Source organism: Glandiceps talaboti, chromosome 1 (assembly GCF_964340395.1).
Source record: "Glandiceps talaboti chromosome 1, keGlaTala1.1, whole genome shotgun sequence".
Taxonomy (NCBI): domain Eukaryota; kingdom Metazoa; phylum Hemichordata; class Enteropneusta; family Spengelidae; genus Glandiceps; species Glandiceps talaboti.
The window spans coordinates 29,745,549-29,770,982 of NC_135549.1; the positions used below are offsets into that span (position 1 = coordinate 29,745,549).

Here is a 25,434-nt window from a genome sequence, read left to right on the forward strand (position 1 = left end):
CTATAATTGTTTATTTTGCTTAGCCCTTAAAAGTTTCACTAATCCAACATCTCCTTGCCATAGATCTGTGCAATATTTTGGCGCATCACGTTTTAGCATATATCTCGTCTCTCGATGATCCCCATTGTACGTTTCGTTTGGATTTATACAGTTTTTCATAATTTCTTTGTTTAACTCTTTCAGTTCTCTCAAATCCCTTGCAAAATGTGGACCATAGTCATTTATTTTCTTCCACAAGGTAGCATTGAAATGTTTGTATAATTGGAAATCTGATTTATTCCAGGTAATAATTTTGTTATAGGTATCTTCACTGATGTTTGAACGTCGGTTAGGACTCCTTATGTTGTTAGAAATATACAAAATGTCATCCAATTTCCAGCAGAGTTGCATCTTCAACACCAGTAAAGACTCGTCAGAATACTCAGCAATTATTACAAAATCAAATTCTTTATCCAATGATTGAATTTTGGCATCAACTTTACTGTCATTGGTGGTATCCTGAGTACTCATACCTAGATCAAACAATTGGCCGTTGTGGATTTGCCATCTAAAGTCAATTTTGTTATCAATGTACTTCTGTGGATTTTCCATAAATGTATTGATAGAAGCGCCACCTTTCCTGTTTATATTTGTCATTTCTTTGTCCCATTCGAAATAACCGAAAGAAGATTCAAACTGGTGGAAGGGATGTCGTAAAATGGTGAGGTATGTTGCATTTGGTATGGCGACTGTCATTTCTGGGCGATAGTATCTCACATGATTGGTCAGAATATCATAATGTTTACTGCCATTTAGTGGTGGTGGAGAGTGTTCAAGCATTGAACGTTGGAAAAGACCGTCACTTGACATAATATGATTATACCTTGGGAGAGCGAATGATAAGTTTCTGTTATAACCGTATCGCTCGATGATTGACACAGCTGTTGTACTTCTTGTCTTATGAGTTTTTACGAACACAATTCGTTGCACTGGAGTACACGGTTCTGCTCGAAGCATTGTTCTGAAACAAAGAGAAAAATGCAAAATTTCTACTTTAAAGCTTTCCTTTTTCTGAGACAAAAGAATATGTATTATGTATAAGCTAGACTGATTGAAGCGAAGGAAATAAAAACAATTCATCGTAACTTGTCTCATGTAAATTATTATCTTTGTAATTGCTACAAATCTTGTCAGAGAACTCTGTAAGAAGATGGAATGCTCCATGTGAAGTTATCATAATGTCTTGACACTTTGTCCTACGAAAGCTTTCAGCTGGTCATTTTGAAATAGGTCAATGATATTTCGTGGCTATAACTATGAAATTTAAATAACAATGAGTTTTCTTGATCAAAATTTGAATGATGACTTTGACCTAATCTTGAAGAAGACTTCGTATAATCTTGAAGCTATTGTGTTGATTTTGAAGGCATTGTGCAACAATAAAATTGCAGAAATTCTTTTGGGGATTTTAACATTGTCAAATGAACACATGGTCATTTTTAACTCAATGTACAACGGGAAATGTGCGAAGATCTGATCGTATAGTCAAAACTGACCAAGACCTTTGTCTTCTGGTTCAGAATTAACAACCAAACAACATTTACAACATAAAAGTGTGATTATTTTTTTTTATAAAATACACTAAACATAAATAGCAGAAGTGCATGCAAAGGAATTGTATTGGAAAGTATTAAAGTTCCAGTCGCGAAAAGTAATTCAATCAAGAAAAGACAGGCTTAAACTAATATTACTAATTATGAAAATACAAACCGCAATCCTCAGGACGGGAAAACTTTACCAACTTTATGGTGTTGGCCACTGACATAATGAATATTAAATATTTCATCTGTCATAAATCATGTGTATTCCCGCCAACGTGCATGTGTGTGTGTGGGGTGGGGTGGGTGGGGGTGGGGTGGGTGGGGGTGGGGTGTACATGTAATTTTTTTGAATTTCATTGAATACTTTTTGCAAATCCTCAATTGTGTCCTCTGACGTCGATTATAATTATTTGAACTTAATCACTTTGTGATCTCTACTCGTATATTACGAGACATTCTGGTGTAAACAAATCAACGTGGTAATTACATGTAAAAGAGCATTACAAAAAACAAAGTTTATAAACAAATATGCATAAATTTACCGCATATATGCCTCCCGTCCCCTGTGAATTAAAGATTAATTACCAATGTTATGACATTTGTGCAAATTTAGTCCACGCCTATTAAGTCCGTCCTTACTTTATGGCAATTCCTAGCCTTGGTAGTATATCATATGATAGGTGTGACAACGAGAATTTCTCCAGTACTAGTGTTAATGTCATGAGAAGGACGGAACAACAACACAAACCAAACAGGAACTGTTTTACTGCAAGTACCATGGCTGTCTCCGTAGAAATGACATGAACCTGGAAACAAGAGAGAGAGGACATTTGTACTTTTGGATAACTGAAATGTAACTTGTTGCATTTATTCATTTTAAACATGCATATAATTCAAATATATATTGCTGCATGTATTAATATAGTATTGTCATGAATACAAGATACTGGAATATTGTAGCATTTCAACGATACTGTTGAACAATGACCAAATGTAAACGGAATGCCTTTCGTAAAATTATGGCGTAAACGTTTCGATTGTTGATCCAACACACATGTACCAGAATGCGAAATTGTAAACTACCGGTGTATCCCTTTATTGATATTGAATATCAGCCTTTGTATTAAAGAGCACGTTGGCATACAACAGTAGCCCACCTTGTGAAAGTATGTCCAGACCTCATACTATCAAAGGGGAATAGTTATTCCTGATAAAAAAGAACACAACAGACTCGCCAAATTATTGGTTTATAATTCTCGTAAAAGAGTGACACGAGAAGTAATATTATTATTATGGACGACATGGTTACAGGGTTAAAGTTATTATGGTGAAATGTGTTAATTTCATCTAATAGCATGCGACATTTCAGTGATTAGTAATCTCGCAGAAAACAAGCAGATTAATACATGACTGAATACATAAATAACAAACGCACTAACATCACTAACTATCTTCTTGTTCAGGTGGAGTAGTACACTTGAAAGGTTCTCTTGGTGAAATGCAATTGTTAAAACATTCCTGTCACGTAGTATCCTCTCGCCTGCGATGTAGACAATGAAAAAATACACCCGTTAACTTGGACACATTTGTCTTGGTCTAAAACAAGACAGACTGGCTTGACTCACAATTTTGTAATTTGTTATCGCTTTGAGTTTGATTGACAGGACGATCTTCTAAGTATTGAAATATTGTAGAAATTTAACGGTAAATCTATATTCTTTGTAGTTCGCCATGTGTGCTATTTTCAGCGTAAATACAAATTCAAACAGATCGTTCTGTATATATCCCCCGAACAACTAACAAACACGTACGCGTGTCTGTACGTTTTGCTTGGGAGAACAAAAAAATGATGTGTCATTCATGTTTGGCAAAGTTATGTTAATCAGGAACGTGAGAACATACGATTTCATCATGGGCCTTGGCGTTCAAGTCTCTCTCTCTCTCTCTCTCTCTCTCTCTCTCTCTCTCTCTCTCTCTCTCTCTCTCTCTCTCTCTCTCTCTCTCTCTCTCTCTCTCTCTCTCTCTCTCTCTCTCTCTCTCTCTCTCTCTCTCTCTCTCTCTCTCTCTCTCTCTCTCTCTCTCTCTCTCTCTCTCTCTCTCTCTCTCTCTCTCTCTCTCTCTCTCTCTCTCTCTCATAATATGATATTGCACATAGCATAGTTAGGGGTAGTATTGATAAAGCAATATTTTATATTTTCAAAGACGGCAACATTCCAATTACTCACAACGTCAGTATTAAATCTGAATACATCAAGGTTACAATTTGGTTATCTTCTTTTGTGAAATTATACCTTATAACTCTAAATCATGGCTAAGAATTATTTCTCAAAACCCACAAGCAATATTTCAATTTCTACATTTAATACTTGCTTTTAAAATATGCACACATGCTACCACTCACTGAATATGATCTCTCTCTCTCTCTCTCTCTCTCTCTCTCTCTCTCTCTCTCTCTCTCTCTCTCTCTCTCTCTCTCTCTCTCTCTCTCTCTCTCTCTCTCTCTCTCCACATATAGTAATAATATATACCACATATAGTAATAATGACAGTATTTTCAAAGAAAGCACAAACCAAGTAAAACCCCACCATATAACTGTCTTATATATACACTACTATATTGTGTGGGTACGTAAGGGGTAGACCATTCGATATCCTGGGGGGGGGCGTGGTAGATTGGTGGAGAGTCATTATTTTTTCCCCACCTGCTTGCCTGAGAATTATTTTCTTTCTCCTTTGTCTATGCTGGCAACTTTTTTTCTTTGCTTCTTTGAGATATCCGGATTATTTTTCCGTCAATGTTGAACACCTACTTTTGTTGCCACAATTTTCTGTTTGGTTTTCACACAGGGTAATACAGAGAGTAAAAAGATGCTATTCTATCACACACAGATTGTATTTAGAAAACTACATATTTCATACATGTTTGATTTTCAATTAAATAAACATCATTGACAGTTTTTTATGCCATGGTATGATGACACACTGAAAATACAAATCGGAAACTTGATTGGTGAGCTCAAACATTCAGATAGACCGGTCAGTTTCTCCAGCCATTGGCCGACAAAAAGTCACTGACCCCTGTGAATAACGTTTCATAGCATCTGACAGTAAGCTGTAGAGGGAAGAGCTTTGAGACTGGGATATGTCCACCTCTTGTGTGAAGGTGTGTGAATGGGGGGGGGGGGTTCTAGGGGTCTCCCTCTAGATAGAAGCCCTGGAGGATTTTTACTTTTAAGGCAATGTTTAGGCTATTCACAGACACTTTCAAACAATAATTTGCATGCTTTATAAGACAGCTCTAACATGTAAAAAGCAACTACATCAGGTTTAAACATTTTTGAAATAAAGTTTCATAGCATATTGACAGTAAGTGGTGGAGGAAAGAACTTAGATTTTAAACTGGAACATGTCTACCTCTTATGGGGGAGGGGGTTCTAGAGGGTCTCTCCCTAGAAGCCCTGGAGGATTTTTACTCTTAAAACCAATTTTCAGGCTATTAACAGACACTTTCAGACAATAATATGCAAGCTTTACAAGACAGCTCTAACAATTGTAAAAAGCAACTACACATGGTTGAAACATTTTTGAAATAAAGTTTCATAGCATCTTGACAGTAAGAGGTGGAGGGAAGAACTTTTGAGGCTTGTACATGTCTACCTCTTATGGGGGTCCTAGGGGGTCTCTCCTAGAAGCTTTTGAAGTGTTTTTTTTTTACCAATGTTGGTGAATCTTATTGTTGGTTTAACGAATGAGTGGCCTCTGGGGTGATGGGGTCCAAGGGGTTCCCCCGGCAGATCTGCAGTTTTTTGTTTCTGTTTAGGCAATTTATAGGTTATTCATAGCCTCTGAGATATATATTGCCAAGCTTCGAAACGCTAAAGTAAATATAACTTTTTAAATACATTTTCCATGTTATAAAGGTGGGCCTGTAACATTGGTATTGGGGCATTGATATTGCATGTATAGTAAAGTTACTGATGTGTTAGAGCACTTTAGGAGGTCATACCTAGTGTACAATAGTTAGCACACACTAAACACATCTATCGATCAAAACGATTAAAGTCGTAGATGGAATTACAACAGATGCACAGCCAACGGAAAGATTTATTAATTATATGTTGTTAGAGGGCTGGGATTTAGCTGTTCTTCTGTGTCCTCCTACTAATGGTGCAGGATATCTACCCCCCCCCCCCCCTCACTGGGTTTGAACTTGCCCACCAGCAAACTGCCCACCCAATATTGTGAATGAGTTACACACTTCCCACCAGGAAAACGTTTGTGCTTTCCACTATATACCATTTTGACGTACACAATGTGCGTCCCTCCTCCTACAATACCATGTTTTCCCCTCCCACTGTATCAAAATCAGGACTTCCCCACCGCAATTCTTTCCTGTTTTCTCCCTCCCGCTAGCGATCGAGAGACATTGCCACTGAAAAAATGGAGTGACTGCACCTGTTATTTTTAGAATTAACATGTATGTGCCAGCAGAGCTAAAGACAAAAGTTGGTCCAGAACAAAAGTATGGTCCTATATAACCCTTCTGACTCCATTGATAGGATTTATTTATTTAATAAATGCGAGGGTAACAATATGAGTCTAATATATTAAAATGTTGTATTTTTGACCAGATATACATAAAGAAAGATTAACAACACTTTAGGATAAATTGTAATCTCAAATTACGCTATTACATCATACATTATATCTCGCATTAGCTGCAATCTTGTGGTAGCCACCCTACGACCACCACAACCAATGACTGTCCGTAATGTATCAGGACAAGTATATATGAACGAAGGTAAGTACATTGTAGTATTTCAGTCAGTTCTCATGCAGAAACTCTAGAGGCTATTGACATTTTTTAACCTTCTTCGCCACCAGCTTTCGCCAGAGAACCTCATCAGACAGCGATAGCAGCAAGTCCCTCACCGTATTGTACTGTTCAGTCTTACCCTGACAAGCCTCCAGACTACACCAGTCTATACTGAGAGTATAATTTTGTGAACGAAGAACAATTCTGCTATGACGAACTGACAAGCTTTATATTGCACAGGTTTCACTTTTATTCAACAATATATTGAAAATGGTTATTATAAAATCGCCACACATATACCAATGTTTACATTTGTGTGCAGCATCTTGTTAATTTATTCTAATTTTGAAAGCAATCCAATTTTTGAAAGAAACACTGTTTATAACAAACATTCCAAACGCAAACTCGTCTATGAAAATTGTGTAAAATACGATTTTGTAGATATATGTATATACAAGCAGCATATTTTATTTTTACCTCCTGTAAGGGAGTGTTGTGATATGCTTTATCTGTCTGTGTGTCCTTGTGTCCATGTGTGTGTGTGTACGCGTATGCAAGTATGTATGCATGCATGTATATGTATGTATGTATTATGTATGTATGTATGTATGTATGTATGTATGTATGTATGTATGTATGTATGTACGTAATTATATATGTATTATGTATGTATGTATGTATGTATGTATGTATGTATGTATGTACATACATACGTAAGTACATATGTACGTACGTATGTGCGTGTCTGTCTGTGGACACAATATCTCAAAAATAAAAGCATCGAATCTAAAGAAACTTGCTGTACATCTTCCACATGCTACTGGCAAGAACCGGTTACATTTTGGTAAATATTCAATGAACACCAATTACTTATTTACACAATTAATGAATTTCGGTAATTAGGCTATGTATTAAGTATGCATGCTTCAATTTCAATATAACTTAGCACATAAGTTAAGTGCATATTTCCTATAAAATTGGTTGATGTAGCTCACACTTTTTAAGAAATAATTTGCATAATGAATGACTCAGTAATTAGACTCTATCTTAAGAATGCAAGCTTGAAATTTCATAATTTGGTACATATATCAACTCTAATGATGCACACCTGTCATTTGAACAGGTTAACTATATTAAAATTATACAGTACTTTTTTATATTTACAAACTTTTATCACAGGGGCTCGGAAATGGTCAAGAAAATTTCTTCTCGAATTTGGTTATGATTATGATTTGAACTTTTGTTATTATTAATTAATTTACATGCAATGTAAAATATAAAGTGAACTATTAACTATTAAAAGATGAAGATGTGAGAAATTTTACAATTCTCAATTATTCCTATGATTACAATGTTGATCACTTTCCCATGAGATAATCCCAATAAGAATAATAGAATATAAGTGTTAGGACTATATGAATGAGGTGAGCAGCCTGTGGCTAGGCTGGCAACCTCATGAATAGATTATTTTATGTTTCTGAGAGCGTCCTCAGGTGCCAAGATTTCTTGATGTTGTTATACGATTTCTTGTTTTTTCTCTCGGTATCATTTGAAGATATGTCCCCGACAATAATTAAAATCATTGTATAATTTGTAACATGTTGACATTGCTCTAATGTTTACCACCGTGGAGCACTGCAAAAGCCTGAAAAAGGTGGCACTATAGCATTTAGTCATATAATTCCGTAAATCATACAATCATTTCACGATTCTCTTCATTCTTTTCCCTTAAGTATAACCAGGAGCGACGTGAGTTTGACCGCAATTGGTCATGGACCGTTTTAGTTTCTCTTTCATAATTAAATAGGTGACTTCTTTAATTGTTTATTCTGCTTAGCCTTTAAAAGATTCACAAATCCAACATCTCCTTGCCATAGATCTGTGCAATTTTTTGGCGCATCAGGTCTTAGCATATATCTCATCTCTCGATGATCCCTGTTGTATGTTTCGTTTGGATTTATACAGCTTTTCATAATTTCTTTGTTTAACTCTTTCAGTTCTCTCAAATCCCTTGCAAAATGTGGACCATAGTCATTTATTTTCTTCCACAAGGTAGCATTGAAATGTTTGTATAATTTGAAATCTGATTTATTCCAGGTCATAATTTTGTTATAGGTATCTTCACTGATGTTTGAACGTCGGTTAGGACTCCTTATGTTGTTAGAAATATACAAAATGTCATCCAATTCCCAACAGAGTTGCATTTTCAACACCAGTAAAGACTCGTCAAAATACTCAGCAATTATTACAAAATCAAATTCTTTATCCAATGATTGAATTTTGGCATCAACTTTACTGTCATTGGTGGTATCCTGAGTACTCATACCCAGATCAAACAATTGGCCGTTGTGGATTTGCCAGCTATACTTAATTTTGTTATCAATGTACTTCTGTGGATTTTCCATGAATGAATTGATAGAAGCGTCACCTTTCCTGTTTATCTTTTTCATTTCTTTGTCCCATTCGAAATAACCGAAGGAAGATTCAAACTGGTGTACAGGATGTCGTAAAATGGTGAGGTATGTTGCATTTGGTATGACGACTGTCATTTCTGGGCGATTGTATCTCACATGATTGGTCAGAATATCGTAATGTCTACTGCCATTTACTGGTGGGGGAGATTGTTTAAGCATTGAACGTTGGAAAAGGCCGGCAGTTGACATAATATGATTATACCTTGGGAGAGCGAACGATAAGTTTCTCTTATAACCGTATCGATCGATGATTGACACAGCTGTTGTACTTCCTGTCTTATGAGTTTTTACAAACACAATTCGTTGCACTGGAGTACATGGTTCTGCTCGGGTCATTGTTCTGAAAGAAAGAGTGAAATAGATGATTTCTGCTTAAATATTTCGTTGATTTTTCTGAGACAAAATAATAAAAAAATAGTGTGTTTCTGATAATCCGACCGACCTTAGTTTAAGCTGTCGACCAAACATTTTTATATGGTGTAAAATAGGGTAAAATTATGAGAATTTACTTATTTCCTTAGAAGGCCACATATTCCTTTTAAAAACTTATGTCGTCATAAATTGTTCTTTTCAAGATATCAAATACAAACGGGGTTGAGTTTTCTTGGAGAATGGAATAGCGACAGCTTAGGAACATTATTTCCAAAGAGCATACTACATAAACATAAACATCAATGGTTAGAAATGTGTACATTACCATACTATTTGCCTCCTGTGTCCCCCTGTGAATAAAGATTAGTTACCAATATTATGAAATTATTGCAACTTTAGTACACAATGCTTACTTTATGATAGGGCGTGGCCTTGGTAATATTTTACTTGGCTTGTATGTCGGCAGGTATCTCTCCCATAATACTACTGTTAATGTCATGAAAAGGATAACGGCAATACATGACAAGCCAAAGAGATACCGTTTTACTGCAAGTACCATGACTGTCTCCGTCGACATGCACCTGAAAACAAGAGAAAGGACGTCATTTGTAGGCTTTTGTAGTTTTGAATAACTGAAATGTAACACTTTGCATTTATCCATGGTGAAATGGTCATATGGAGGGTTGGGTATATATATTTTGGGTTTTTAGCCCCCAAAAGTGGGGACTATTATAATGACACTGTCCGTGCGTGCGTGCACGTGGCCGCAATATTTAAATATCCAGGGCCGTAGCCTGACCAAATTGCTGGGGGGGGCAGAACTTTGTCTTGGTGCAATCATGCATTTTTTACATAAATTTGCATGCAATTTACATAATATCTATTGAAGCATACGAATTAAATACCATATGTAAGGTCAGAAAAAATAAAAAATGCTTGTCAACTGGTAACCTAACCCATCACATGTCATTATGCATTGGGTAAGTATTGGGTAAGTATTTTCACAATGCCTGACAAGGATGAAACAAACCATATATAATGATAGCAAAATATTTCAGGTCAAGTTTAGATAGAACTTATGCAATCATCTTGATACTATTTCATGCAATGTGTCTGCATAACTACAGTTCGGAAATGTACATAATTTACGGTTAAACAAATGGTGTAGTTCCTCTCTCACCCTCTGCTCTCAAAAAATGTTAAGCCCCGCCAATTGAAACTCAAGCATTATTTTAGCCACGCCTTCTGTCACCTACACTACAGTGGAGATATAAAATCATATGGTAAAATAATGCAAGGAGACAACTCCAAAGGTGAAAAAAATTGAAAATAAGACAGTGTAGGAGGCCATTCAGAGGCATAAAATATCAAACCATAGGCATAATGAAATACCAGAATTGAAACAATTATGCTATGCATTACATATTATCTGGAAGTGTATTTTGTTGTGGCAAAGCTGAAAGATATTATGCTGATGTGCCCATGGTAAATGACTTCTCCTGAAGTTTAATTTGGTTCCAAGAAATTCCGAATAAAGAGCAAAATATTTCAAGACTTTCAGACTTTTGATGGCCCAATGGTCGTAAACTTTTGTTCAATTCTTTTTAGTGCACATTGGATATTTAATCTCAATTCATGCTTGTATGCAACATAAGAGCCAAGTAAACCACTGTATAAGATATTACATAATTTGGAATAGACTCAAATGTATATAGTTACATGTACTATTCAGAAAATATAAAGAAATATCCTTAATTTTGAAAAAAAAATGCGAAGCCCGCATGAGGATATATTGCCCATCACCAGAAAAAAATATATGGGTAGGTTGAACAGCTTTTTCATTTTTTCTGGCCTAATGTCGTATCTTTGTCAAAGTAGTTGCCGAAAAGATGTCACATTCAAAGTAAAAAAATGGATGGTGCTTTCTCAAATAAGTAACACAACAAAATAATCATTTTCTTTCCTCAACTCCCAAAACTGTTATGGCCTCGTTTATGTCGGAACCAAAGGTGAACTCAATGAATTCTCCTTGTCATTATCATTATAATGGAAATTGAAGTTTGGATTTTGATGTCGAAGGTACAGCTCTGTTTACAAATTTAGGGCCATTCTTTCCACAGCAAATTGTCGCTTCAAAATGAATTGCGAAATAACGGTAGTGTCAGTGCAATGAGATAATTATATCAAACAACATTTTAACCAAAGACAACGTCAAACATAATTATTAAAAGATATATTTTCAAATAGTGGATCTTAAACTGCGTACCCAGTTTAATAGTTTTTCAGGGCGACCAAATTTTCCAAAAAGAGATCTGCCGTTTTATCAGCATGAAATGTTTTAATATAAGGAACAAGATGTAAATGAGATCGAGCGCATCTTCGGAGTAACTGCATGCAACAGGCGACCTCACGTTGAACGACTTTTTCATTTTTTTTGTATTATTATTTTTTTATTTTCACTCGCTGACATTATAATTGCGACTTGCTATCTTCAAATGAAGGAGACTTTCAAGACAGTTACTCGCGGACAATGCACAGTTTATGTGCGCACTTCTTTTGTACTTTCCCGCACAAAGAATTTTTAATTTGCTGCAAAAAGTTACAATTTTTAACTGGATTCATTTTTATTCAAAGTTAAGACAGCGTACAATACATACATATTAGCCATGAGTCAGTGTGCAGTCACTTTAGTGAACTATCCATTTAAATAGCACATGCTAGGAATCGTCACGTAAATAACGATTTTAATAGCATCGCTATGTATTCAAAAAGTAGCTTTTTTTCTTGCTTTTCTCCAAAATCTCGGGGGGGGGGGGGGCAGCTGTCCCCCTTGCCCCCCCCGCAGGCTACGGTACTGATATCAATATTTCATATATAAGGCCAGGCAAAACCTTTTGTAATATCCCTAGCCTAACTAAAAAAAAATGTAATACATAGACACTCCATTCCCCATCACTGACACATTGTAGTATTTACATATTGTCAATTTCTTTAAAATCATGTTTCCAAGTAATATGTAAAGAAAAGAATTACAATGTATAAGCTTACACAAGCATTACTTTTGGTGCTCATATCACTTTTGATGAATAGCAGACATATTTTTAGTTAGAACTCACTATTTACTGTATAACTCAAAAACTGTAATACTTAGAGACTCCAATCAAGTGTCTAACCCATATCAAATGCAAGCTATCGTTTTTGACATTGACCTTTATCCTTGACCTTCAGGGCCAATTATCAAAATCAAACCAATTACTGCCTATCACAGACATTGTAGTGTTTACATATTGCCAATTTCTCATGTTTACAAGTAATGTTGAAGAAAAAAAGTATACACTATCATTTTGGTGCTCAGGTAATTTGTACTGAATGGCAGTCATATTTATAGTAATTAATCACTATATTACTGCATAACTCAAAACCTTCAATATATAGATTCTATTTAAGTGTCTAACCCATATAAACACATGCAAGCTATGTTGTATGAGTAACCTCTTACCTTGACCTTGACCTACGGGGTAGATCATCACATTAAAGCTATTAATTGCAGACACTTTGTGCCGGACTTTGTGGCAATTATGTGTGGCTAATGTCTGTTAGACCATGTCTATACTTAATGCAGAAACAGATAGACATATACACGGATTATTTTTGGTGCTCATATCACTTTTTACTCAATGGCAGTCATATTTGTAGTGAACAATCATGATTTACCACTAACTCAATCAGATTTAAACTGAATGCCCTTCCGTAAGGGTATCGTCTTGCTATCTTAAATTTAATTTAAACCCCCTGTTCAAACGCCCTCACTGTGCACTGAATATATAGAGGTCAATGTAAAGGTCACCAGTGTTACTACAATTTTGCGAAGTAATACACGTAGGCTAGATCGTGAACAACAGTGTTGAGGACCAACAATTTATTTCCGTAGGCTTATAGATTTCATAATATTGTTATAAATCATACTTTATTACACATGATGAATGTGTTCAATGAAAGTGTATATTTCCCGAGATACTGCGTTAATTACATGATCACATGGCTCACACCAAATCGCAGTAGCTTGATATTGGGAGAAATTGCAAAACAACAAGGTAAAATTAGAAAGTTCGACATTAATATCATACTTCCTAAATTTCTAATCGAAAATCTACGAGATTTAAATTGAATGCCTCCTGTAAGGGAATCACCAATTATGCAAATTACCCATTAAAATGATATTCAAAAAATATGGTAATGAACATTTTGACAAAGCCTAAGTACGGACAATAATTAATTATGTAGTGTTCCCTAAATCTTTAGGTGATATCGATGGCTTTTATAGTGCATATGCACTCTGTTACATTTAATGTATGTACTAAATTGTATGGACATTGAAGTATGCAGTCTAAAGATATTGCCTAACTACCAAAACTCATTAATTAAGAAAATTATTTATTAACAGTGTAAGGTACATCAGCAAACATAGGATACATACGATTTGTTATGGTTAAAGTATGTACGAATGGTATTGAAATTTAAGTATGCAGTCTTAAGACATTAAGCCTAATTACCGAAACTCATTAATTATGCAAAATATTCTTTAACACGGTGAGGTACATCAATTAACTCTACAGGACATATGGGATTTATTAAGGTTAACGTATGTACTGAATTGTATTAAAATTGAAATATATATTCTTAAGTTATAGCCTAATTACTGAAACTCGTTAATTATGCAAATTATTCATTAACACTGTCAGGTACATCAACAAATTATATAGGCCACATACGATTTGTTATGGTCAATGTATATACTGAATGGTATTGAATTTGAAGTATGCAGTCTTAAGATATAGCCTAATTACCGAAACTCACACAGACACACACACACACACACACACATAAACAAACGAACACACACACAGACATTTCTGCCGTAATGTATCTCCTTCCTTACAGAAGTAAAAAAACGTTAATACATAGAGGCTACGTTCAAGAGTCTACCCCATATCGTCAGGTTTAAACTTTCATTTGAGACATTGACCTTTGGCCGTGAATCTGATTTTGGGGTTCGGTTATCGAAATTCAGCAATTTCCAGCATTATCAAACACTTTGCAGATTGGCAATGATAAGCTTGCAGTATCTCTAATTATGTTGAAAACAGTCGTTGATGGCACTCTAATTAATAATTTTCGTAGACTAGTGCCACCACTGCACATGTTATTGTTACAGTGGCCATGTGGATGAGGATTGGGTATTTCTTTTGGATTTTTAATTTATAAAACAATTTTATCGTGGCTTCCTATTTGAAAAAATTAATGTGAAACAACATATGCCAAGTCCTTCTTTGTAACGCAATACATTGTAAAAGATTTACAGATTTGTAAAGTCTTCGTTATTGTATGTACAATAACAAGTCTTCATGTATTTATTGTAGTGCACTACAACAAGTTCTTTAGTTTGTACATTATGTCACAGGCTTTCAGTTCAAAAAGAACAACACCTATGGCCTTTAACGAAATCAAAAAGATACACTGATAACAGCTGAATGGGTTGTTCATTTCTTATCTATTATGTGTAGATCCTTGACAATTTCAAGCACATTAGCATTAATGACTATATTATCTTAATGATTTCAAATTAGGAAGACATAACTATTTGACCCTGAAGATGAAGGTCAAGGTCAAAAATCTGGGTATCATTAGAAAGCTCATCATTGATAACCATGATGAAGACACTTGAATAGCGTCTTTGTTAAACTTCAAGTGTTATCGACCAAAATGTGAATATTTATGACAAATATAGTCGCCATTTTGCTGTTACCTTGGGGTTGTGAAACGTAGTGATGTGTATATGCAGACTTTAAAAAGCTCATGATCGATAACATGGGTGAAGACACTTGAATGAGGTCTCTCTCTGTTAAACTTCAAGAGTTATTGGGCAAAGTGTGATTATTTATGACATAAATGGCCGCCATTTCGCTGTTATCATTGGGGTTGTGAAATGAAGTGATGTGTATATGCAGGCTATAGCATCTGACATTTTTACCAGGTCTGGTCGAAATTGGCACATGCATATTGGAGATACACAGGTGAACACAGGACAGACGGATGGACAGATGGGTGGGACCAAACGTAGAAGCCCCATTGGGCTAACCTTTTATACCTTTTATAGCTTTTGCAATGTATTGTGTTACATATACATACTTGGTCAATATTGTTTCACATTTTTCAAGGTGGCCATGTAAATTGTTTTATAATATAAAACTCATACCCATATGGCCATTTTAATGTAGTATTGTAAATTTGGCATTAAATTGATTTAATTGATTTATTATATTTTCTTTATCAGAAATTCAAACAGTAATTACAAAGTCATGACAGTATTGTCATGAATACAAGATACTGGAATATTGAAGTATTTCAATGATATTGAGTTTTTGACTGTAAGTCGTTTACATCGACACACACACACACACACACACACACACACACACTGACATTTTCCCATGCCTATAGCACTACTGAATCTAGTTCAGTTGTGCTAAAAACTACTGGGCTGATCAGTCTGCAATTTTTTGGGAACATTCTTAAGGGTGTTAGACTGAGAATTATTCATATGCAAAATAGGGCTAAAAATGTGTCTTTTAGGTCCAAAATCTTTATTTCCAAAACTACTGAGCAGATTGGGATGAAATTTAATGGGGGTGCATATGGGGGTGCATAGATGAAGAGTTACTAAGCATATGATAATTTCATCATTGATATGCAAATGTGGTGTAAAAAGTGAATTTTGGTCAAAAACTTATATCTCAAAATGTTCTTGGTCAATGAGACTGAAACTTGGTGAGATGGTTCTAGAAGTGTTATTCTGCAGAGTTTCTTCAAAACATTTTGACACAATTGGCTGTAGTAACCATGACCACGCCCTTAGCAACAACCAAATGACATGTTAAATAACAACATCATCTGGTAGGCAAGTGTGCATGCAAATGCCCCTAGCAATCATGACGACGCCTATAGCAACAGCAAATGAAAACATACATTGCAAAAATAACAACAGGGAATAATAGACAAGTGAATAAATATTCGCAATTGTATGTAAATGTGCCTAGCAACAAGACCACGTCCATAGCAACACCCAAATGATCACATATATTGCAAAGATAACATGGATTAATAGACATGCATAAAAATTCCAAAAAAGTATGCAAATATACCTAGCAACAAGACCACACCCATAGCAACAGCCAATGATCACGTATATTGCAAAGATAACATCAGGGATTCATAGACAAGTGAACGAACATTCAATAAATGTATGCAAATATATCTAGCAACATGACCACAACCATAGCAACTGTTGTTATCTTTGTAAAATGCATCATCACTTCACTTTTGCTAAGAGCATGGCCATGGTTCCTAGGGCCAGTTTTGTAAAAATGTTTTCAGCAATAACTGCAGAATAAGCTAAGGGCGCCTTCAGTAATTACGATCGGTGGGCGGGGGATTGGAGGAGGGCCATGTTTTAGAAACCTGCAAGGGGGGAATTTGTATTTTAGAAACATTTTTGGTTGACTCATTTTATAACCTACTTGGATTGTACTTGTTACCATACAGTGAGAAGATAAAAGTCTTGTCAAAACTATTTCAAACAAAGTCTATAATTTTGAGAGAAATAACTCACACCCCTTCAAACTAAGGCTCATATTTAGCTAAACTGCATGTAGTTACAGTTTACTGTTTTCCACATGCATGCTAAACAAGTCCCAATGCCATCTTGTGTAGCTTGGGTGTTTGGAAATGTTATACGACAGAGGACAAGCTGCACATTGCTCATTGTTTTATTAAAAATGCATATACATTGCCATACAAGCGCAAAATGTATATGAGTCATATACTCGATTTCCATGCAAAGGTTGACCTGTATCACATACATGCTGAATACAAGCTTTTGATGAAAGACACAATGGAACTCGTAGAGGCTCTCATTGGGAAACGCCTTGGCCAGCAGACGTTATAGAGCGATATGAAATGGCAATTGAAACAGATGAAAGCTAAGGGGAAGATGATGAAGATGATGATGATGATGATGATGATGATGATGATGATGATGATATTGTTTTCCTCAATGTATTGAATGACAGTGATAGCGACACTAAGGAAAGTGACAGTGAGAATAGTGAAAAAAAGCAATGCACAGAGTGAAACTGAGATTTCAGAGTTACTACAGGTTACTCGATCAGCAAGAGTGTACACATGGAAATCACGATATCAGTTATAAACAAAGAATGATATACCAGTAAGCTTGGTGATATTTGTGCATGGCAGAACTATGTGTCGTATTATCAAATTCATTAAAGGGACAGTATCTGTAACTTGATGATCTTTTTTCAATACGTTCCAAGTGCAGTTTCTTGTTCTACTCCTTAAAACATGTTGAAATACCTGTATTTGGCTTGTCAACGCGTCTGTATATGTGTAAAGTGCACTGTTATTGTTGATAAGTTTTACTCCAGACTAAAATTCACTTGTAAAAAATAACAATGTAGTTTGTACATATACAGGCTGTGTTTACAAGCGTTAGCCAAACACATGAGTGTTTCAATATGCGTTATGGAGTAGAACAAGAAACTAAAAATTGTAGTTGATACACAGAACAAAACATACTGAAAAAACATCAGAAGTTACAGGTACTGTCCCTTTAATCTGTCCACATAACGTCCATCCATTTATCAGTGAATTTGTCATTTTGAGATGGCAAGGTTTGCCTTAGGGTACAGCTTATAGCGAGGGAAATGTCAACATGTATAGTCAGATTTTAAGACAATAAGTTTCAGCATAAATCATTATGTACCTTTCAAGATATAAGTTTGAGAGAATTGAGATTTTTAAACCTAATTTGTATATTACTGATGGGATGATCATGTTGTGAATAAATCTTCATGTACGCATCATCATAGCCATCCCCCATTAAATTTCATCAGGAGTTTTGGAATTATTTTTAGACCTACTTTGCATATACCAATTATGGTATCATCATGTCAATTCTTAATCTAAACACCCCCAGGCTCCCACCAAATTTAAGCCCAAACTACTCTGCAGTTTTGGAAATATAGATTTTCGACCAAAAGACACATTGAAAGCCCTAATTTGCATATCACTGAATGGGATCATCATGACTGTCATAAATACTTCTGATTTTAAACACCACTAAGAACGTTCACACCACATCTCAGCCCCATCTGCTCAGTAAGTTTGGAATTATAGACGTGTATCCAAAAAGATACTTTTTACACCTATGGAATCACAACGTCATGAACCATTCTTAATCTACACACACACCCACACAAACGTTCCCAACAAATAATTTTGGAGTGTAAGTTTTCTTTTACCAAAACGCACACTCTTTGATCCAAAACACATCTCTGATGCGATCATTTTCATTTCAACGATTTTCAATCGACACACCAAAACATGTTCCCAACAAATTCCAAAGCAATTGGTCTGACAGTTTTTAACATGAAGTCGTTCACAAACAAACAAACAAACAAACAAACACATACATACATACATACATACATACATACATACATACAGACAGACAGACATTTCACCTTGCCTATAGCACTACTGTATCTCAGTTCAGTTGTGCTAAAACTCAGTATTATCAAACCACAAGAATTCAAATCAAATCATTTCATCACTAAGTTACTATTTGTCTCTCCATTTGTATCTTTTTAACGTCATATGTATTTGAAATCGTTTGATGTGTTACACTAATTTTATCTCTTGCTTTTACATTTAATTTGCATTTTCTTCTCTTTCCAATGTTTTATTCAATTGTTCTTTTCTTTCCACTATTCAGTTTACAATTTTATTCACCTCCTTTTATGAGTGCACGTGGAAAGCCAATTTCCAATGCATTTATGCAAATGACTATAAAGTTACATTTTATAATACTATATTGTTATTATTTTTTATTTTGTTTTGTTCCATCACGCAAATTTCATTGAATCTTTTTGATAATTTTGTCTTTTAGTAGACTTCTTCCCCTGCAGTAATAAGTCGTTTCTGAGATATGTTTGTCTCTTTATTTACCCATACTGGGTGACAAAAATTCGGGTTTAGTTGTGATTCCTCTTCTACGTTGAGTTTGTAGCCATTTAAGCAACGATATCTGTCAGGATTCGTCATGTTTCTTCCTCGGCGGTTGTGTGCCAGTACTAAACATTTTCATATTACTGTATGACCCCCCCCCCCCCTCCATGAAACGCCTGCCTCCAGGTTTGACTTTGACCAGTGGTCTGTGCTTATACGTAAAATATCAGGTAACAAGTGTGTAGCCCAGCCCTCAAAACCAATATAAGGGGCCGGTCAGTTTCTCCGGCCTGGGGGGGGGGGGTGGATGGATTGGGAGGGGGATCACCCTGTTTTTGAAATTGGCAGTGGGGGGGGGGGTCATGCTGTTTTCAGAATTGTGGATAGAGAGGTCATTGTGTTTTGGATTGTGATGGAAGAAAAAAATCCTATAGCCTTGTCTGAAATGTGGTACATGTAAATACTTGTTCTTCTCCCAGTTTCTTACAGGAATTCTTTAATATTACTTATTAGTTCAAGCATAACTATAAATATACATATACATGTATTACCTAGCTACCACACGAGTTCATTATTTTCCAAGCTGGGTTGTTCATTTACTTGACAGACAACAATAACGTTACGTGTGATAAAGAAGAACTGTTGTTTTTGTTGTTGTTGTTGTTGTTGTTGTTGTTGTTTAGTCTACTGCACTGTGTGTGACATCCTTTGCTTTCCAAACTCCACACTGAGCTTGTCATCCAGATAAAAGAAATAGTAAGCAAGTCTTCAATTACCCACAAAATGCTAATAGTTGGTAGAGGTAGCATAAGTTGGGTCTGATTACCAGAACCAGATGTTTCCAAAAAAACTGTGTATTGTACGGACAGGTACTTTGCTAGAATTATTGTACACCACAAACTACGCCAACTAATATTTACATAACATAATATAACATAAGTGTCTGTGTCCAATTTTTTACAGTCACCAAGCCACTGCCGGTACGTGTCCTAAATCGGAAAAACCAACAGCTTACATACATGTTATAACAGGTAGGACATGCTTTTCTCTATTTCTGTAAGCAAGGTTATCAATTTTTGACCTACATAGCATGCACTATTTGTAGTTGTTATGCACACCATGCTGTGGTGATTACATATACCATTGCCCTGCTATCCCCGATGTACGTCTTCCCCATATCTGAAATCGTGTTTAAAAATTAACTTTAAACAATATTTGTATGTACAACACTTTTTTCTTCATGTTTCATCTTCAAATGAGTATACTGCAAATCTGATGTACTCTCAACCATCATGATCGAATCTCCTTTCATATGTAATTGCACAGTGCAATACACGGCCAACTTTCACTGTACATTATTTTTCTACATTTTCACCAATCTTTGGCAAACAATATCATATCAAACAAAATTTTGTTTTTAACTGAAAAAAGTTGCCTCAAATCTGATAATGCCCTTTATTATCTTTGAAAACTGACTTTCCATAACTATATGTAATTACACAGATAGGTCATTGTGCCCTAAAGGTTCAATGACCAAAATCAATCAAATAAAATGACCTCAATATCTAACACTTTTTTCTTTTTACTTTTCTTTTCTTTGTTGGTATCGCATGGATTCGCCTTGACTAACTTAAGATATCTAGATGGGGATGAAAAGAATCTGTAACAGACATTCATACATTCAAACCAACACTTACATCCTTACTGATACAACAGAAATTCAAACACATTACAGTCATCAACTTTACCAACAAACACTAATATCAGAGTTACTGCACTTGTGCAACACCCACTCATATACTCACCATACTCACCTGTCATAAAGCATACAATACTAAAACTCTTTCGAGCCCAGAATCATACCAAGATATTATCAAACTAAAGTTCATTCTTTACATCTGCACTATCTGTTATATCTATAGTAAGAACTGAGTGAGAATATGTGTCTCTCAAAATACATTTCAATGACAGTAATTAGCTATATTTCAAGAATGCACACTTCAAATTCAATACCAAACCACACACTTTTTAATTTAATTTAATTCATTTCCACCACAAACATAACATAATTAATACAATACAAAAGTAAGTCACTAATACAAAAATGCCTTGCTACATGGTGTGACAACCATAGAAATAGTTCACTTTGAACTAATGTAATCCATGGTCCTGACAAATATGGGAAGTAACTAAATACAAACGGTACATATAAATGATAAATAAATAATCAAATACACATACTTATTTACATTTGTCTAACAGATATTACAAATAAATAGTTATAAACAAAGAAAAACATTATAGCACATATAATATCAAACAATCACAACAGAAAACAAAAACAAAAGAAATAATGACAACACACAAGAATATTTACACCGTGATCTTTTATAGCAATGGGCAAATAACAATCCACAAGGACATATAACTAATTGCACATGTTCTGTTGTATTCCATCAAATCTCTGTAAGATCGAGAAAATCAAAACGCTGCCTTCACTGAAGGCATTCAGTTTAAATCGGGTATAAACCTGTTCTTAGGGGAGGGTCATAATTTGCATTACAATATTTGGGGGAAGGTCACATTTAACAATCCGTAGTTTCGTGACCAAATTGAATATTCGATTATTGTTAATTTGATTTGTGTGTTTTGAGATGTTAACGTGAGATGATAATGATGATGATGATGATGATGATGATGATGATGATGATGATGATGATGATGATGATGATGATGATGATGATGATTTAGTTTTTAATGTCATAGGGAACACGGACAGTGATACATGTACTGACGCAAGCAGTAACAGTGAGTCAGATTAGAGTGACACTGATAATGGCAATACTGAAGGTAAAGGTGATGATGATGACAATGATATCAGGGAACTTTTACAAGTGACCAGAGTATGCACAACATGGAAAGCACGTTTTAGATACTAACTAGATTGTGTATGAATATAAGAGAAAGGTCACTAGCCACTGTTTTAATGTTTGTTACTTTAAAACCATGGCAGGAGTTATATAGAAACGCCTGTGATCAGAACGTCTGTGAAAGTTAGTCATATTGTAACAAGATTCGAGTGTAAGCTCATAGATTAATTTTGAATTTTGCACTAATAGTCGAATTCTATTGTTATTATACTTTAACATAGACCATCCATCAATGGTCTATAAATTCACCAATTTCACAAAATGTTGTACACACACTCTTTCCTGTAGTGACATGGACATTTCCTCCTCTACCCTTGAAAAACTACCAACACACTCCTGACCAGTTGTTTTGTCACATCCACAGACTTTCAATTTTGTAACTATTTGTTGACGATCGAAAGTCTTCATTTAGGCTTTTTCCATATTAATGTAGACGACCGCTACTTGAAGGTTTCATCATTACCGTATTACAGAAAGGTCGGCTGATTTCATATGTAATATGACCTACATGCTAGTGTCAGATCACTAATTGGTTTGAAGGTACATACATGATAAAGTGTGGAGTAGTAGTGAGAAAATCATATTAATGTCCGAATAGCCTTGGTTCAATATTAAAGTCACTCTCATGAAAATTGTATTAATAATTGAAAAAAAACAGACATTGATTAATAAATAGCTCGTTCATTACATAGACCTCCTTACATAAAATGATATGGTCAAACGAAAAGTTGTAGCACCCATTTCGGTGATAAACAATTATCCTGTTTAGGCTGTTAGTCCTGCTTGCATACGGAGTAAGTATGTCCTTCCTTCTCCGTCACGGTGTCGAGTGTTGAAAACGCGTGCACCTGTAAGCAGGACTTGTATCCCGTCAGAACCAACAGTCGACAGACGACGCGTACGGCTGCCTTTCTATTAGAGTGGCATTGATCAGGTTCTTCTGAAATGACTTCTGTCGTCTAAATTTCAAACGACGTCCAAGTAAAATCATAATCTATCCAGAGATGATTTGATTCGTTTTTTGACGTAATTTGAAACCATGAATACGTTTTTAAGCAATCGACATTTAGAAATACATGTGATTTCGAAGTTGGTTTTTGGATGTTGATATCGAATATTTTAACATTCGGTTTTTGAGACTCATCGAAAATCAAAACATGAACCGTGTTTCACTTTCTTCAGCTGTTTAGGGGGCGCCGTACACAAGCGGAGTTGCTAAAGTACAAACTTCACGATCACATCTGTTGTAAGTATTCACTGCAGACTTGAATGCCGTGTATATGTTTTGTTGTATTGTCTGTGCGTTGTCGTTTTTTCGCCCAAACTCAACATATAATCTATACACTGAAAGTTTATTTTAGGACCAGGCAGACTATGACGTTGCATTATATAAGCTTACACTCGAATGTTATATTACAACATGACAAACTTTCACAGACACAGACAAACTGATAAAAGAGTCGCGTGAACCACAGACAAGTACATGTATGTGCATGAACCTACAGAGGGGAGGGGGCGGTGTTGCTTTTGTATCAATGTTTGTCAGTTTGATAGTGATAAGAAGTAGACTATTTTTCGTTCTGATCACAGCCGTTTCTATATAACTCATGCAATGGTAGTATATGTACAAATAGTAAAAAATCTTTTGATTTTTATGTATACATATAATGGGAATATTGATTAACGTTCAGTATATGCAAATGCCATGGGTAGGGTCATGTTTTACAAAATGGGACAAAAGGGGGAAGGGTCACTTTTTACAAATGGAGAATGGGGAGGGTCATGTTTTTCTTAACAGACCATGTATGATTTCCTTCGCCCCCCCCCCTCCTAAATACTGAAGGCTCCGTAATAATGGCAGTAATTCCAATGAAAGCACAAACAAAGTAACAAGGGCCATATGGTAAACAAAACACTACCATATGCTGTCTATATACACTACAATATTGTGTGCGTAAGCATGAGAGGTTACGCACTAGTATTTAAAGTCGACCCCTGGGGTCGCCCTCTAGTGGTAGACTAAGTAACAGCGCGAGCTCCCGTGAGCCATACCAGATTTAACACACGACTTTATCCGTGTAATAAATCATGTAAACCAATAAATCCATTCTAGATGGCTGTATGTGTCTTGTTATTTTTACCACGTTGTCCCCTGCAATAAAGGTATGGACAGGTAATTCATCAAATGCCACTTGAGGGTAGACGCTTGAAAACGTTAAACCATCGAATGGGGTAGTTGACGTAAATAGAATTTCCACACTCACACTTGATTTTATGACACAGAGTGGTCTTTGACCCTCCTGTGTACGTGTGTAATGTACAGTAAAGCCATTTTGGGTGACACTGAACGGCTTTACTTTGTAAATATGTCGTCATTGGCACTTTTTGGTGGAAGGGCACAGGCGGTAGCTGTATTTTTGCTCTGTTTTCTACAAGAGGTAAGATAATATTGCCTAAACTATCAGCAATTCTTAAAACTGTACAAGATAGATAGATTTTAGTCAGTCTACGTGTCTAAACTAATTAGTACACAAACTGTGTGGTATGACTTTATTAAAATGCCGCACATTTCACCTATCTTGCACCAACACGAACCAATGGAAAGAACCTTCTATTGATTCTAATCATGCTTAAAAAAGAACCGTACCATTGTTTAATTCAATTTCTTTACAGAAATACAATGTTTCCGACTTCATATTTTTCAAATTTCAAATGCAAAATTGCGTTAGGGCCTTACCATAGATTGCACTCAACTGTCACATCCCTGCTAAAATAAACATACAGCAACAGTTACTGAATGGTATCACAAACAACATGTTTTGGCTTTTGCTTGTGTTGACTATTACATGTTTACAAACAGAGCAAATCAAGGCCTAGAAGGGTTACATAATTCGTGAACTGGAAATCAATTCAATCTATAAATATCAATACAATATCTCCTGCGCTTCACAAAATACCATTAAAATATGTGAAATAAAGAGAAACGAAACGACGCAATGTGTATACTTTTATATACCACAACATTAACGGTTCACACCATACAATGTACCTGTCTATTGCCACCATTTAGTACAGAACAATTTAGCACAGTTATCCACAGTCATCGTTCTTATAAACCGTCATATTTGTGTTTTAAAACCTATCAAATAGATGAAGTAATGCTTTTTCTTTTTCCTTAA

The 25,434-nt window shown here is 35.5% G+C and overlaps 2 protein-coding genes across 2 annotated transcripts; both read right to left on the reverse strand.

Annotated features, from left to right (window-relative positions):
* On the reverse strand, positions 1-996 carry LOC144435599 (galactosylceramide sulfotransferase-like). Its single transcript, XM_078124191.1, has one exon. It carries the CDS (start codon positions 994-996, stop codon positions 1-3), a length of 996 nt encoding a protein of 331 aa, XP_077980317.1.
* Positions 997-8,195: 7,199 nt separating this feature from the next.
* On the reverse strand, positions 8,196-9,206 carry LOC144435608 (galactosylceramide sulfotransferase-like). The gene has a single exon (XM_078124204.1). It carries the CDS (start codon positions 9,204-9,206, stop codon positions 8,196-8,198), a length of 1,011 nt encoding a protein of 336 aa, XP_077980330.1.
* Positions 9,207-25,434: the final 16,228 nt, after the last annotated feature.

Bases quoted from the DNA above. Each gene is read 5' to 3' on its own strand.
- LOC144435608 (XM_078124204.1), bottom strand. From the start codon at position 9,206: ATGACCCGAGCAGAACCATGTACTCCAGTGCAACGAATTGTGTTTGTA.
- LOC144435599 (XM_078124191.1), bottom strand. From the start codon at position 996: ATGCTTCGAGCAGAACCGTGTACTCCAGTGCAACGAATTGTGTTCGTA.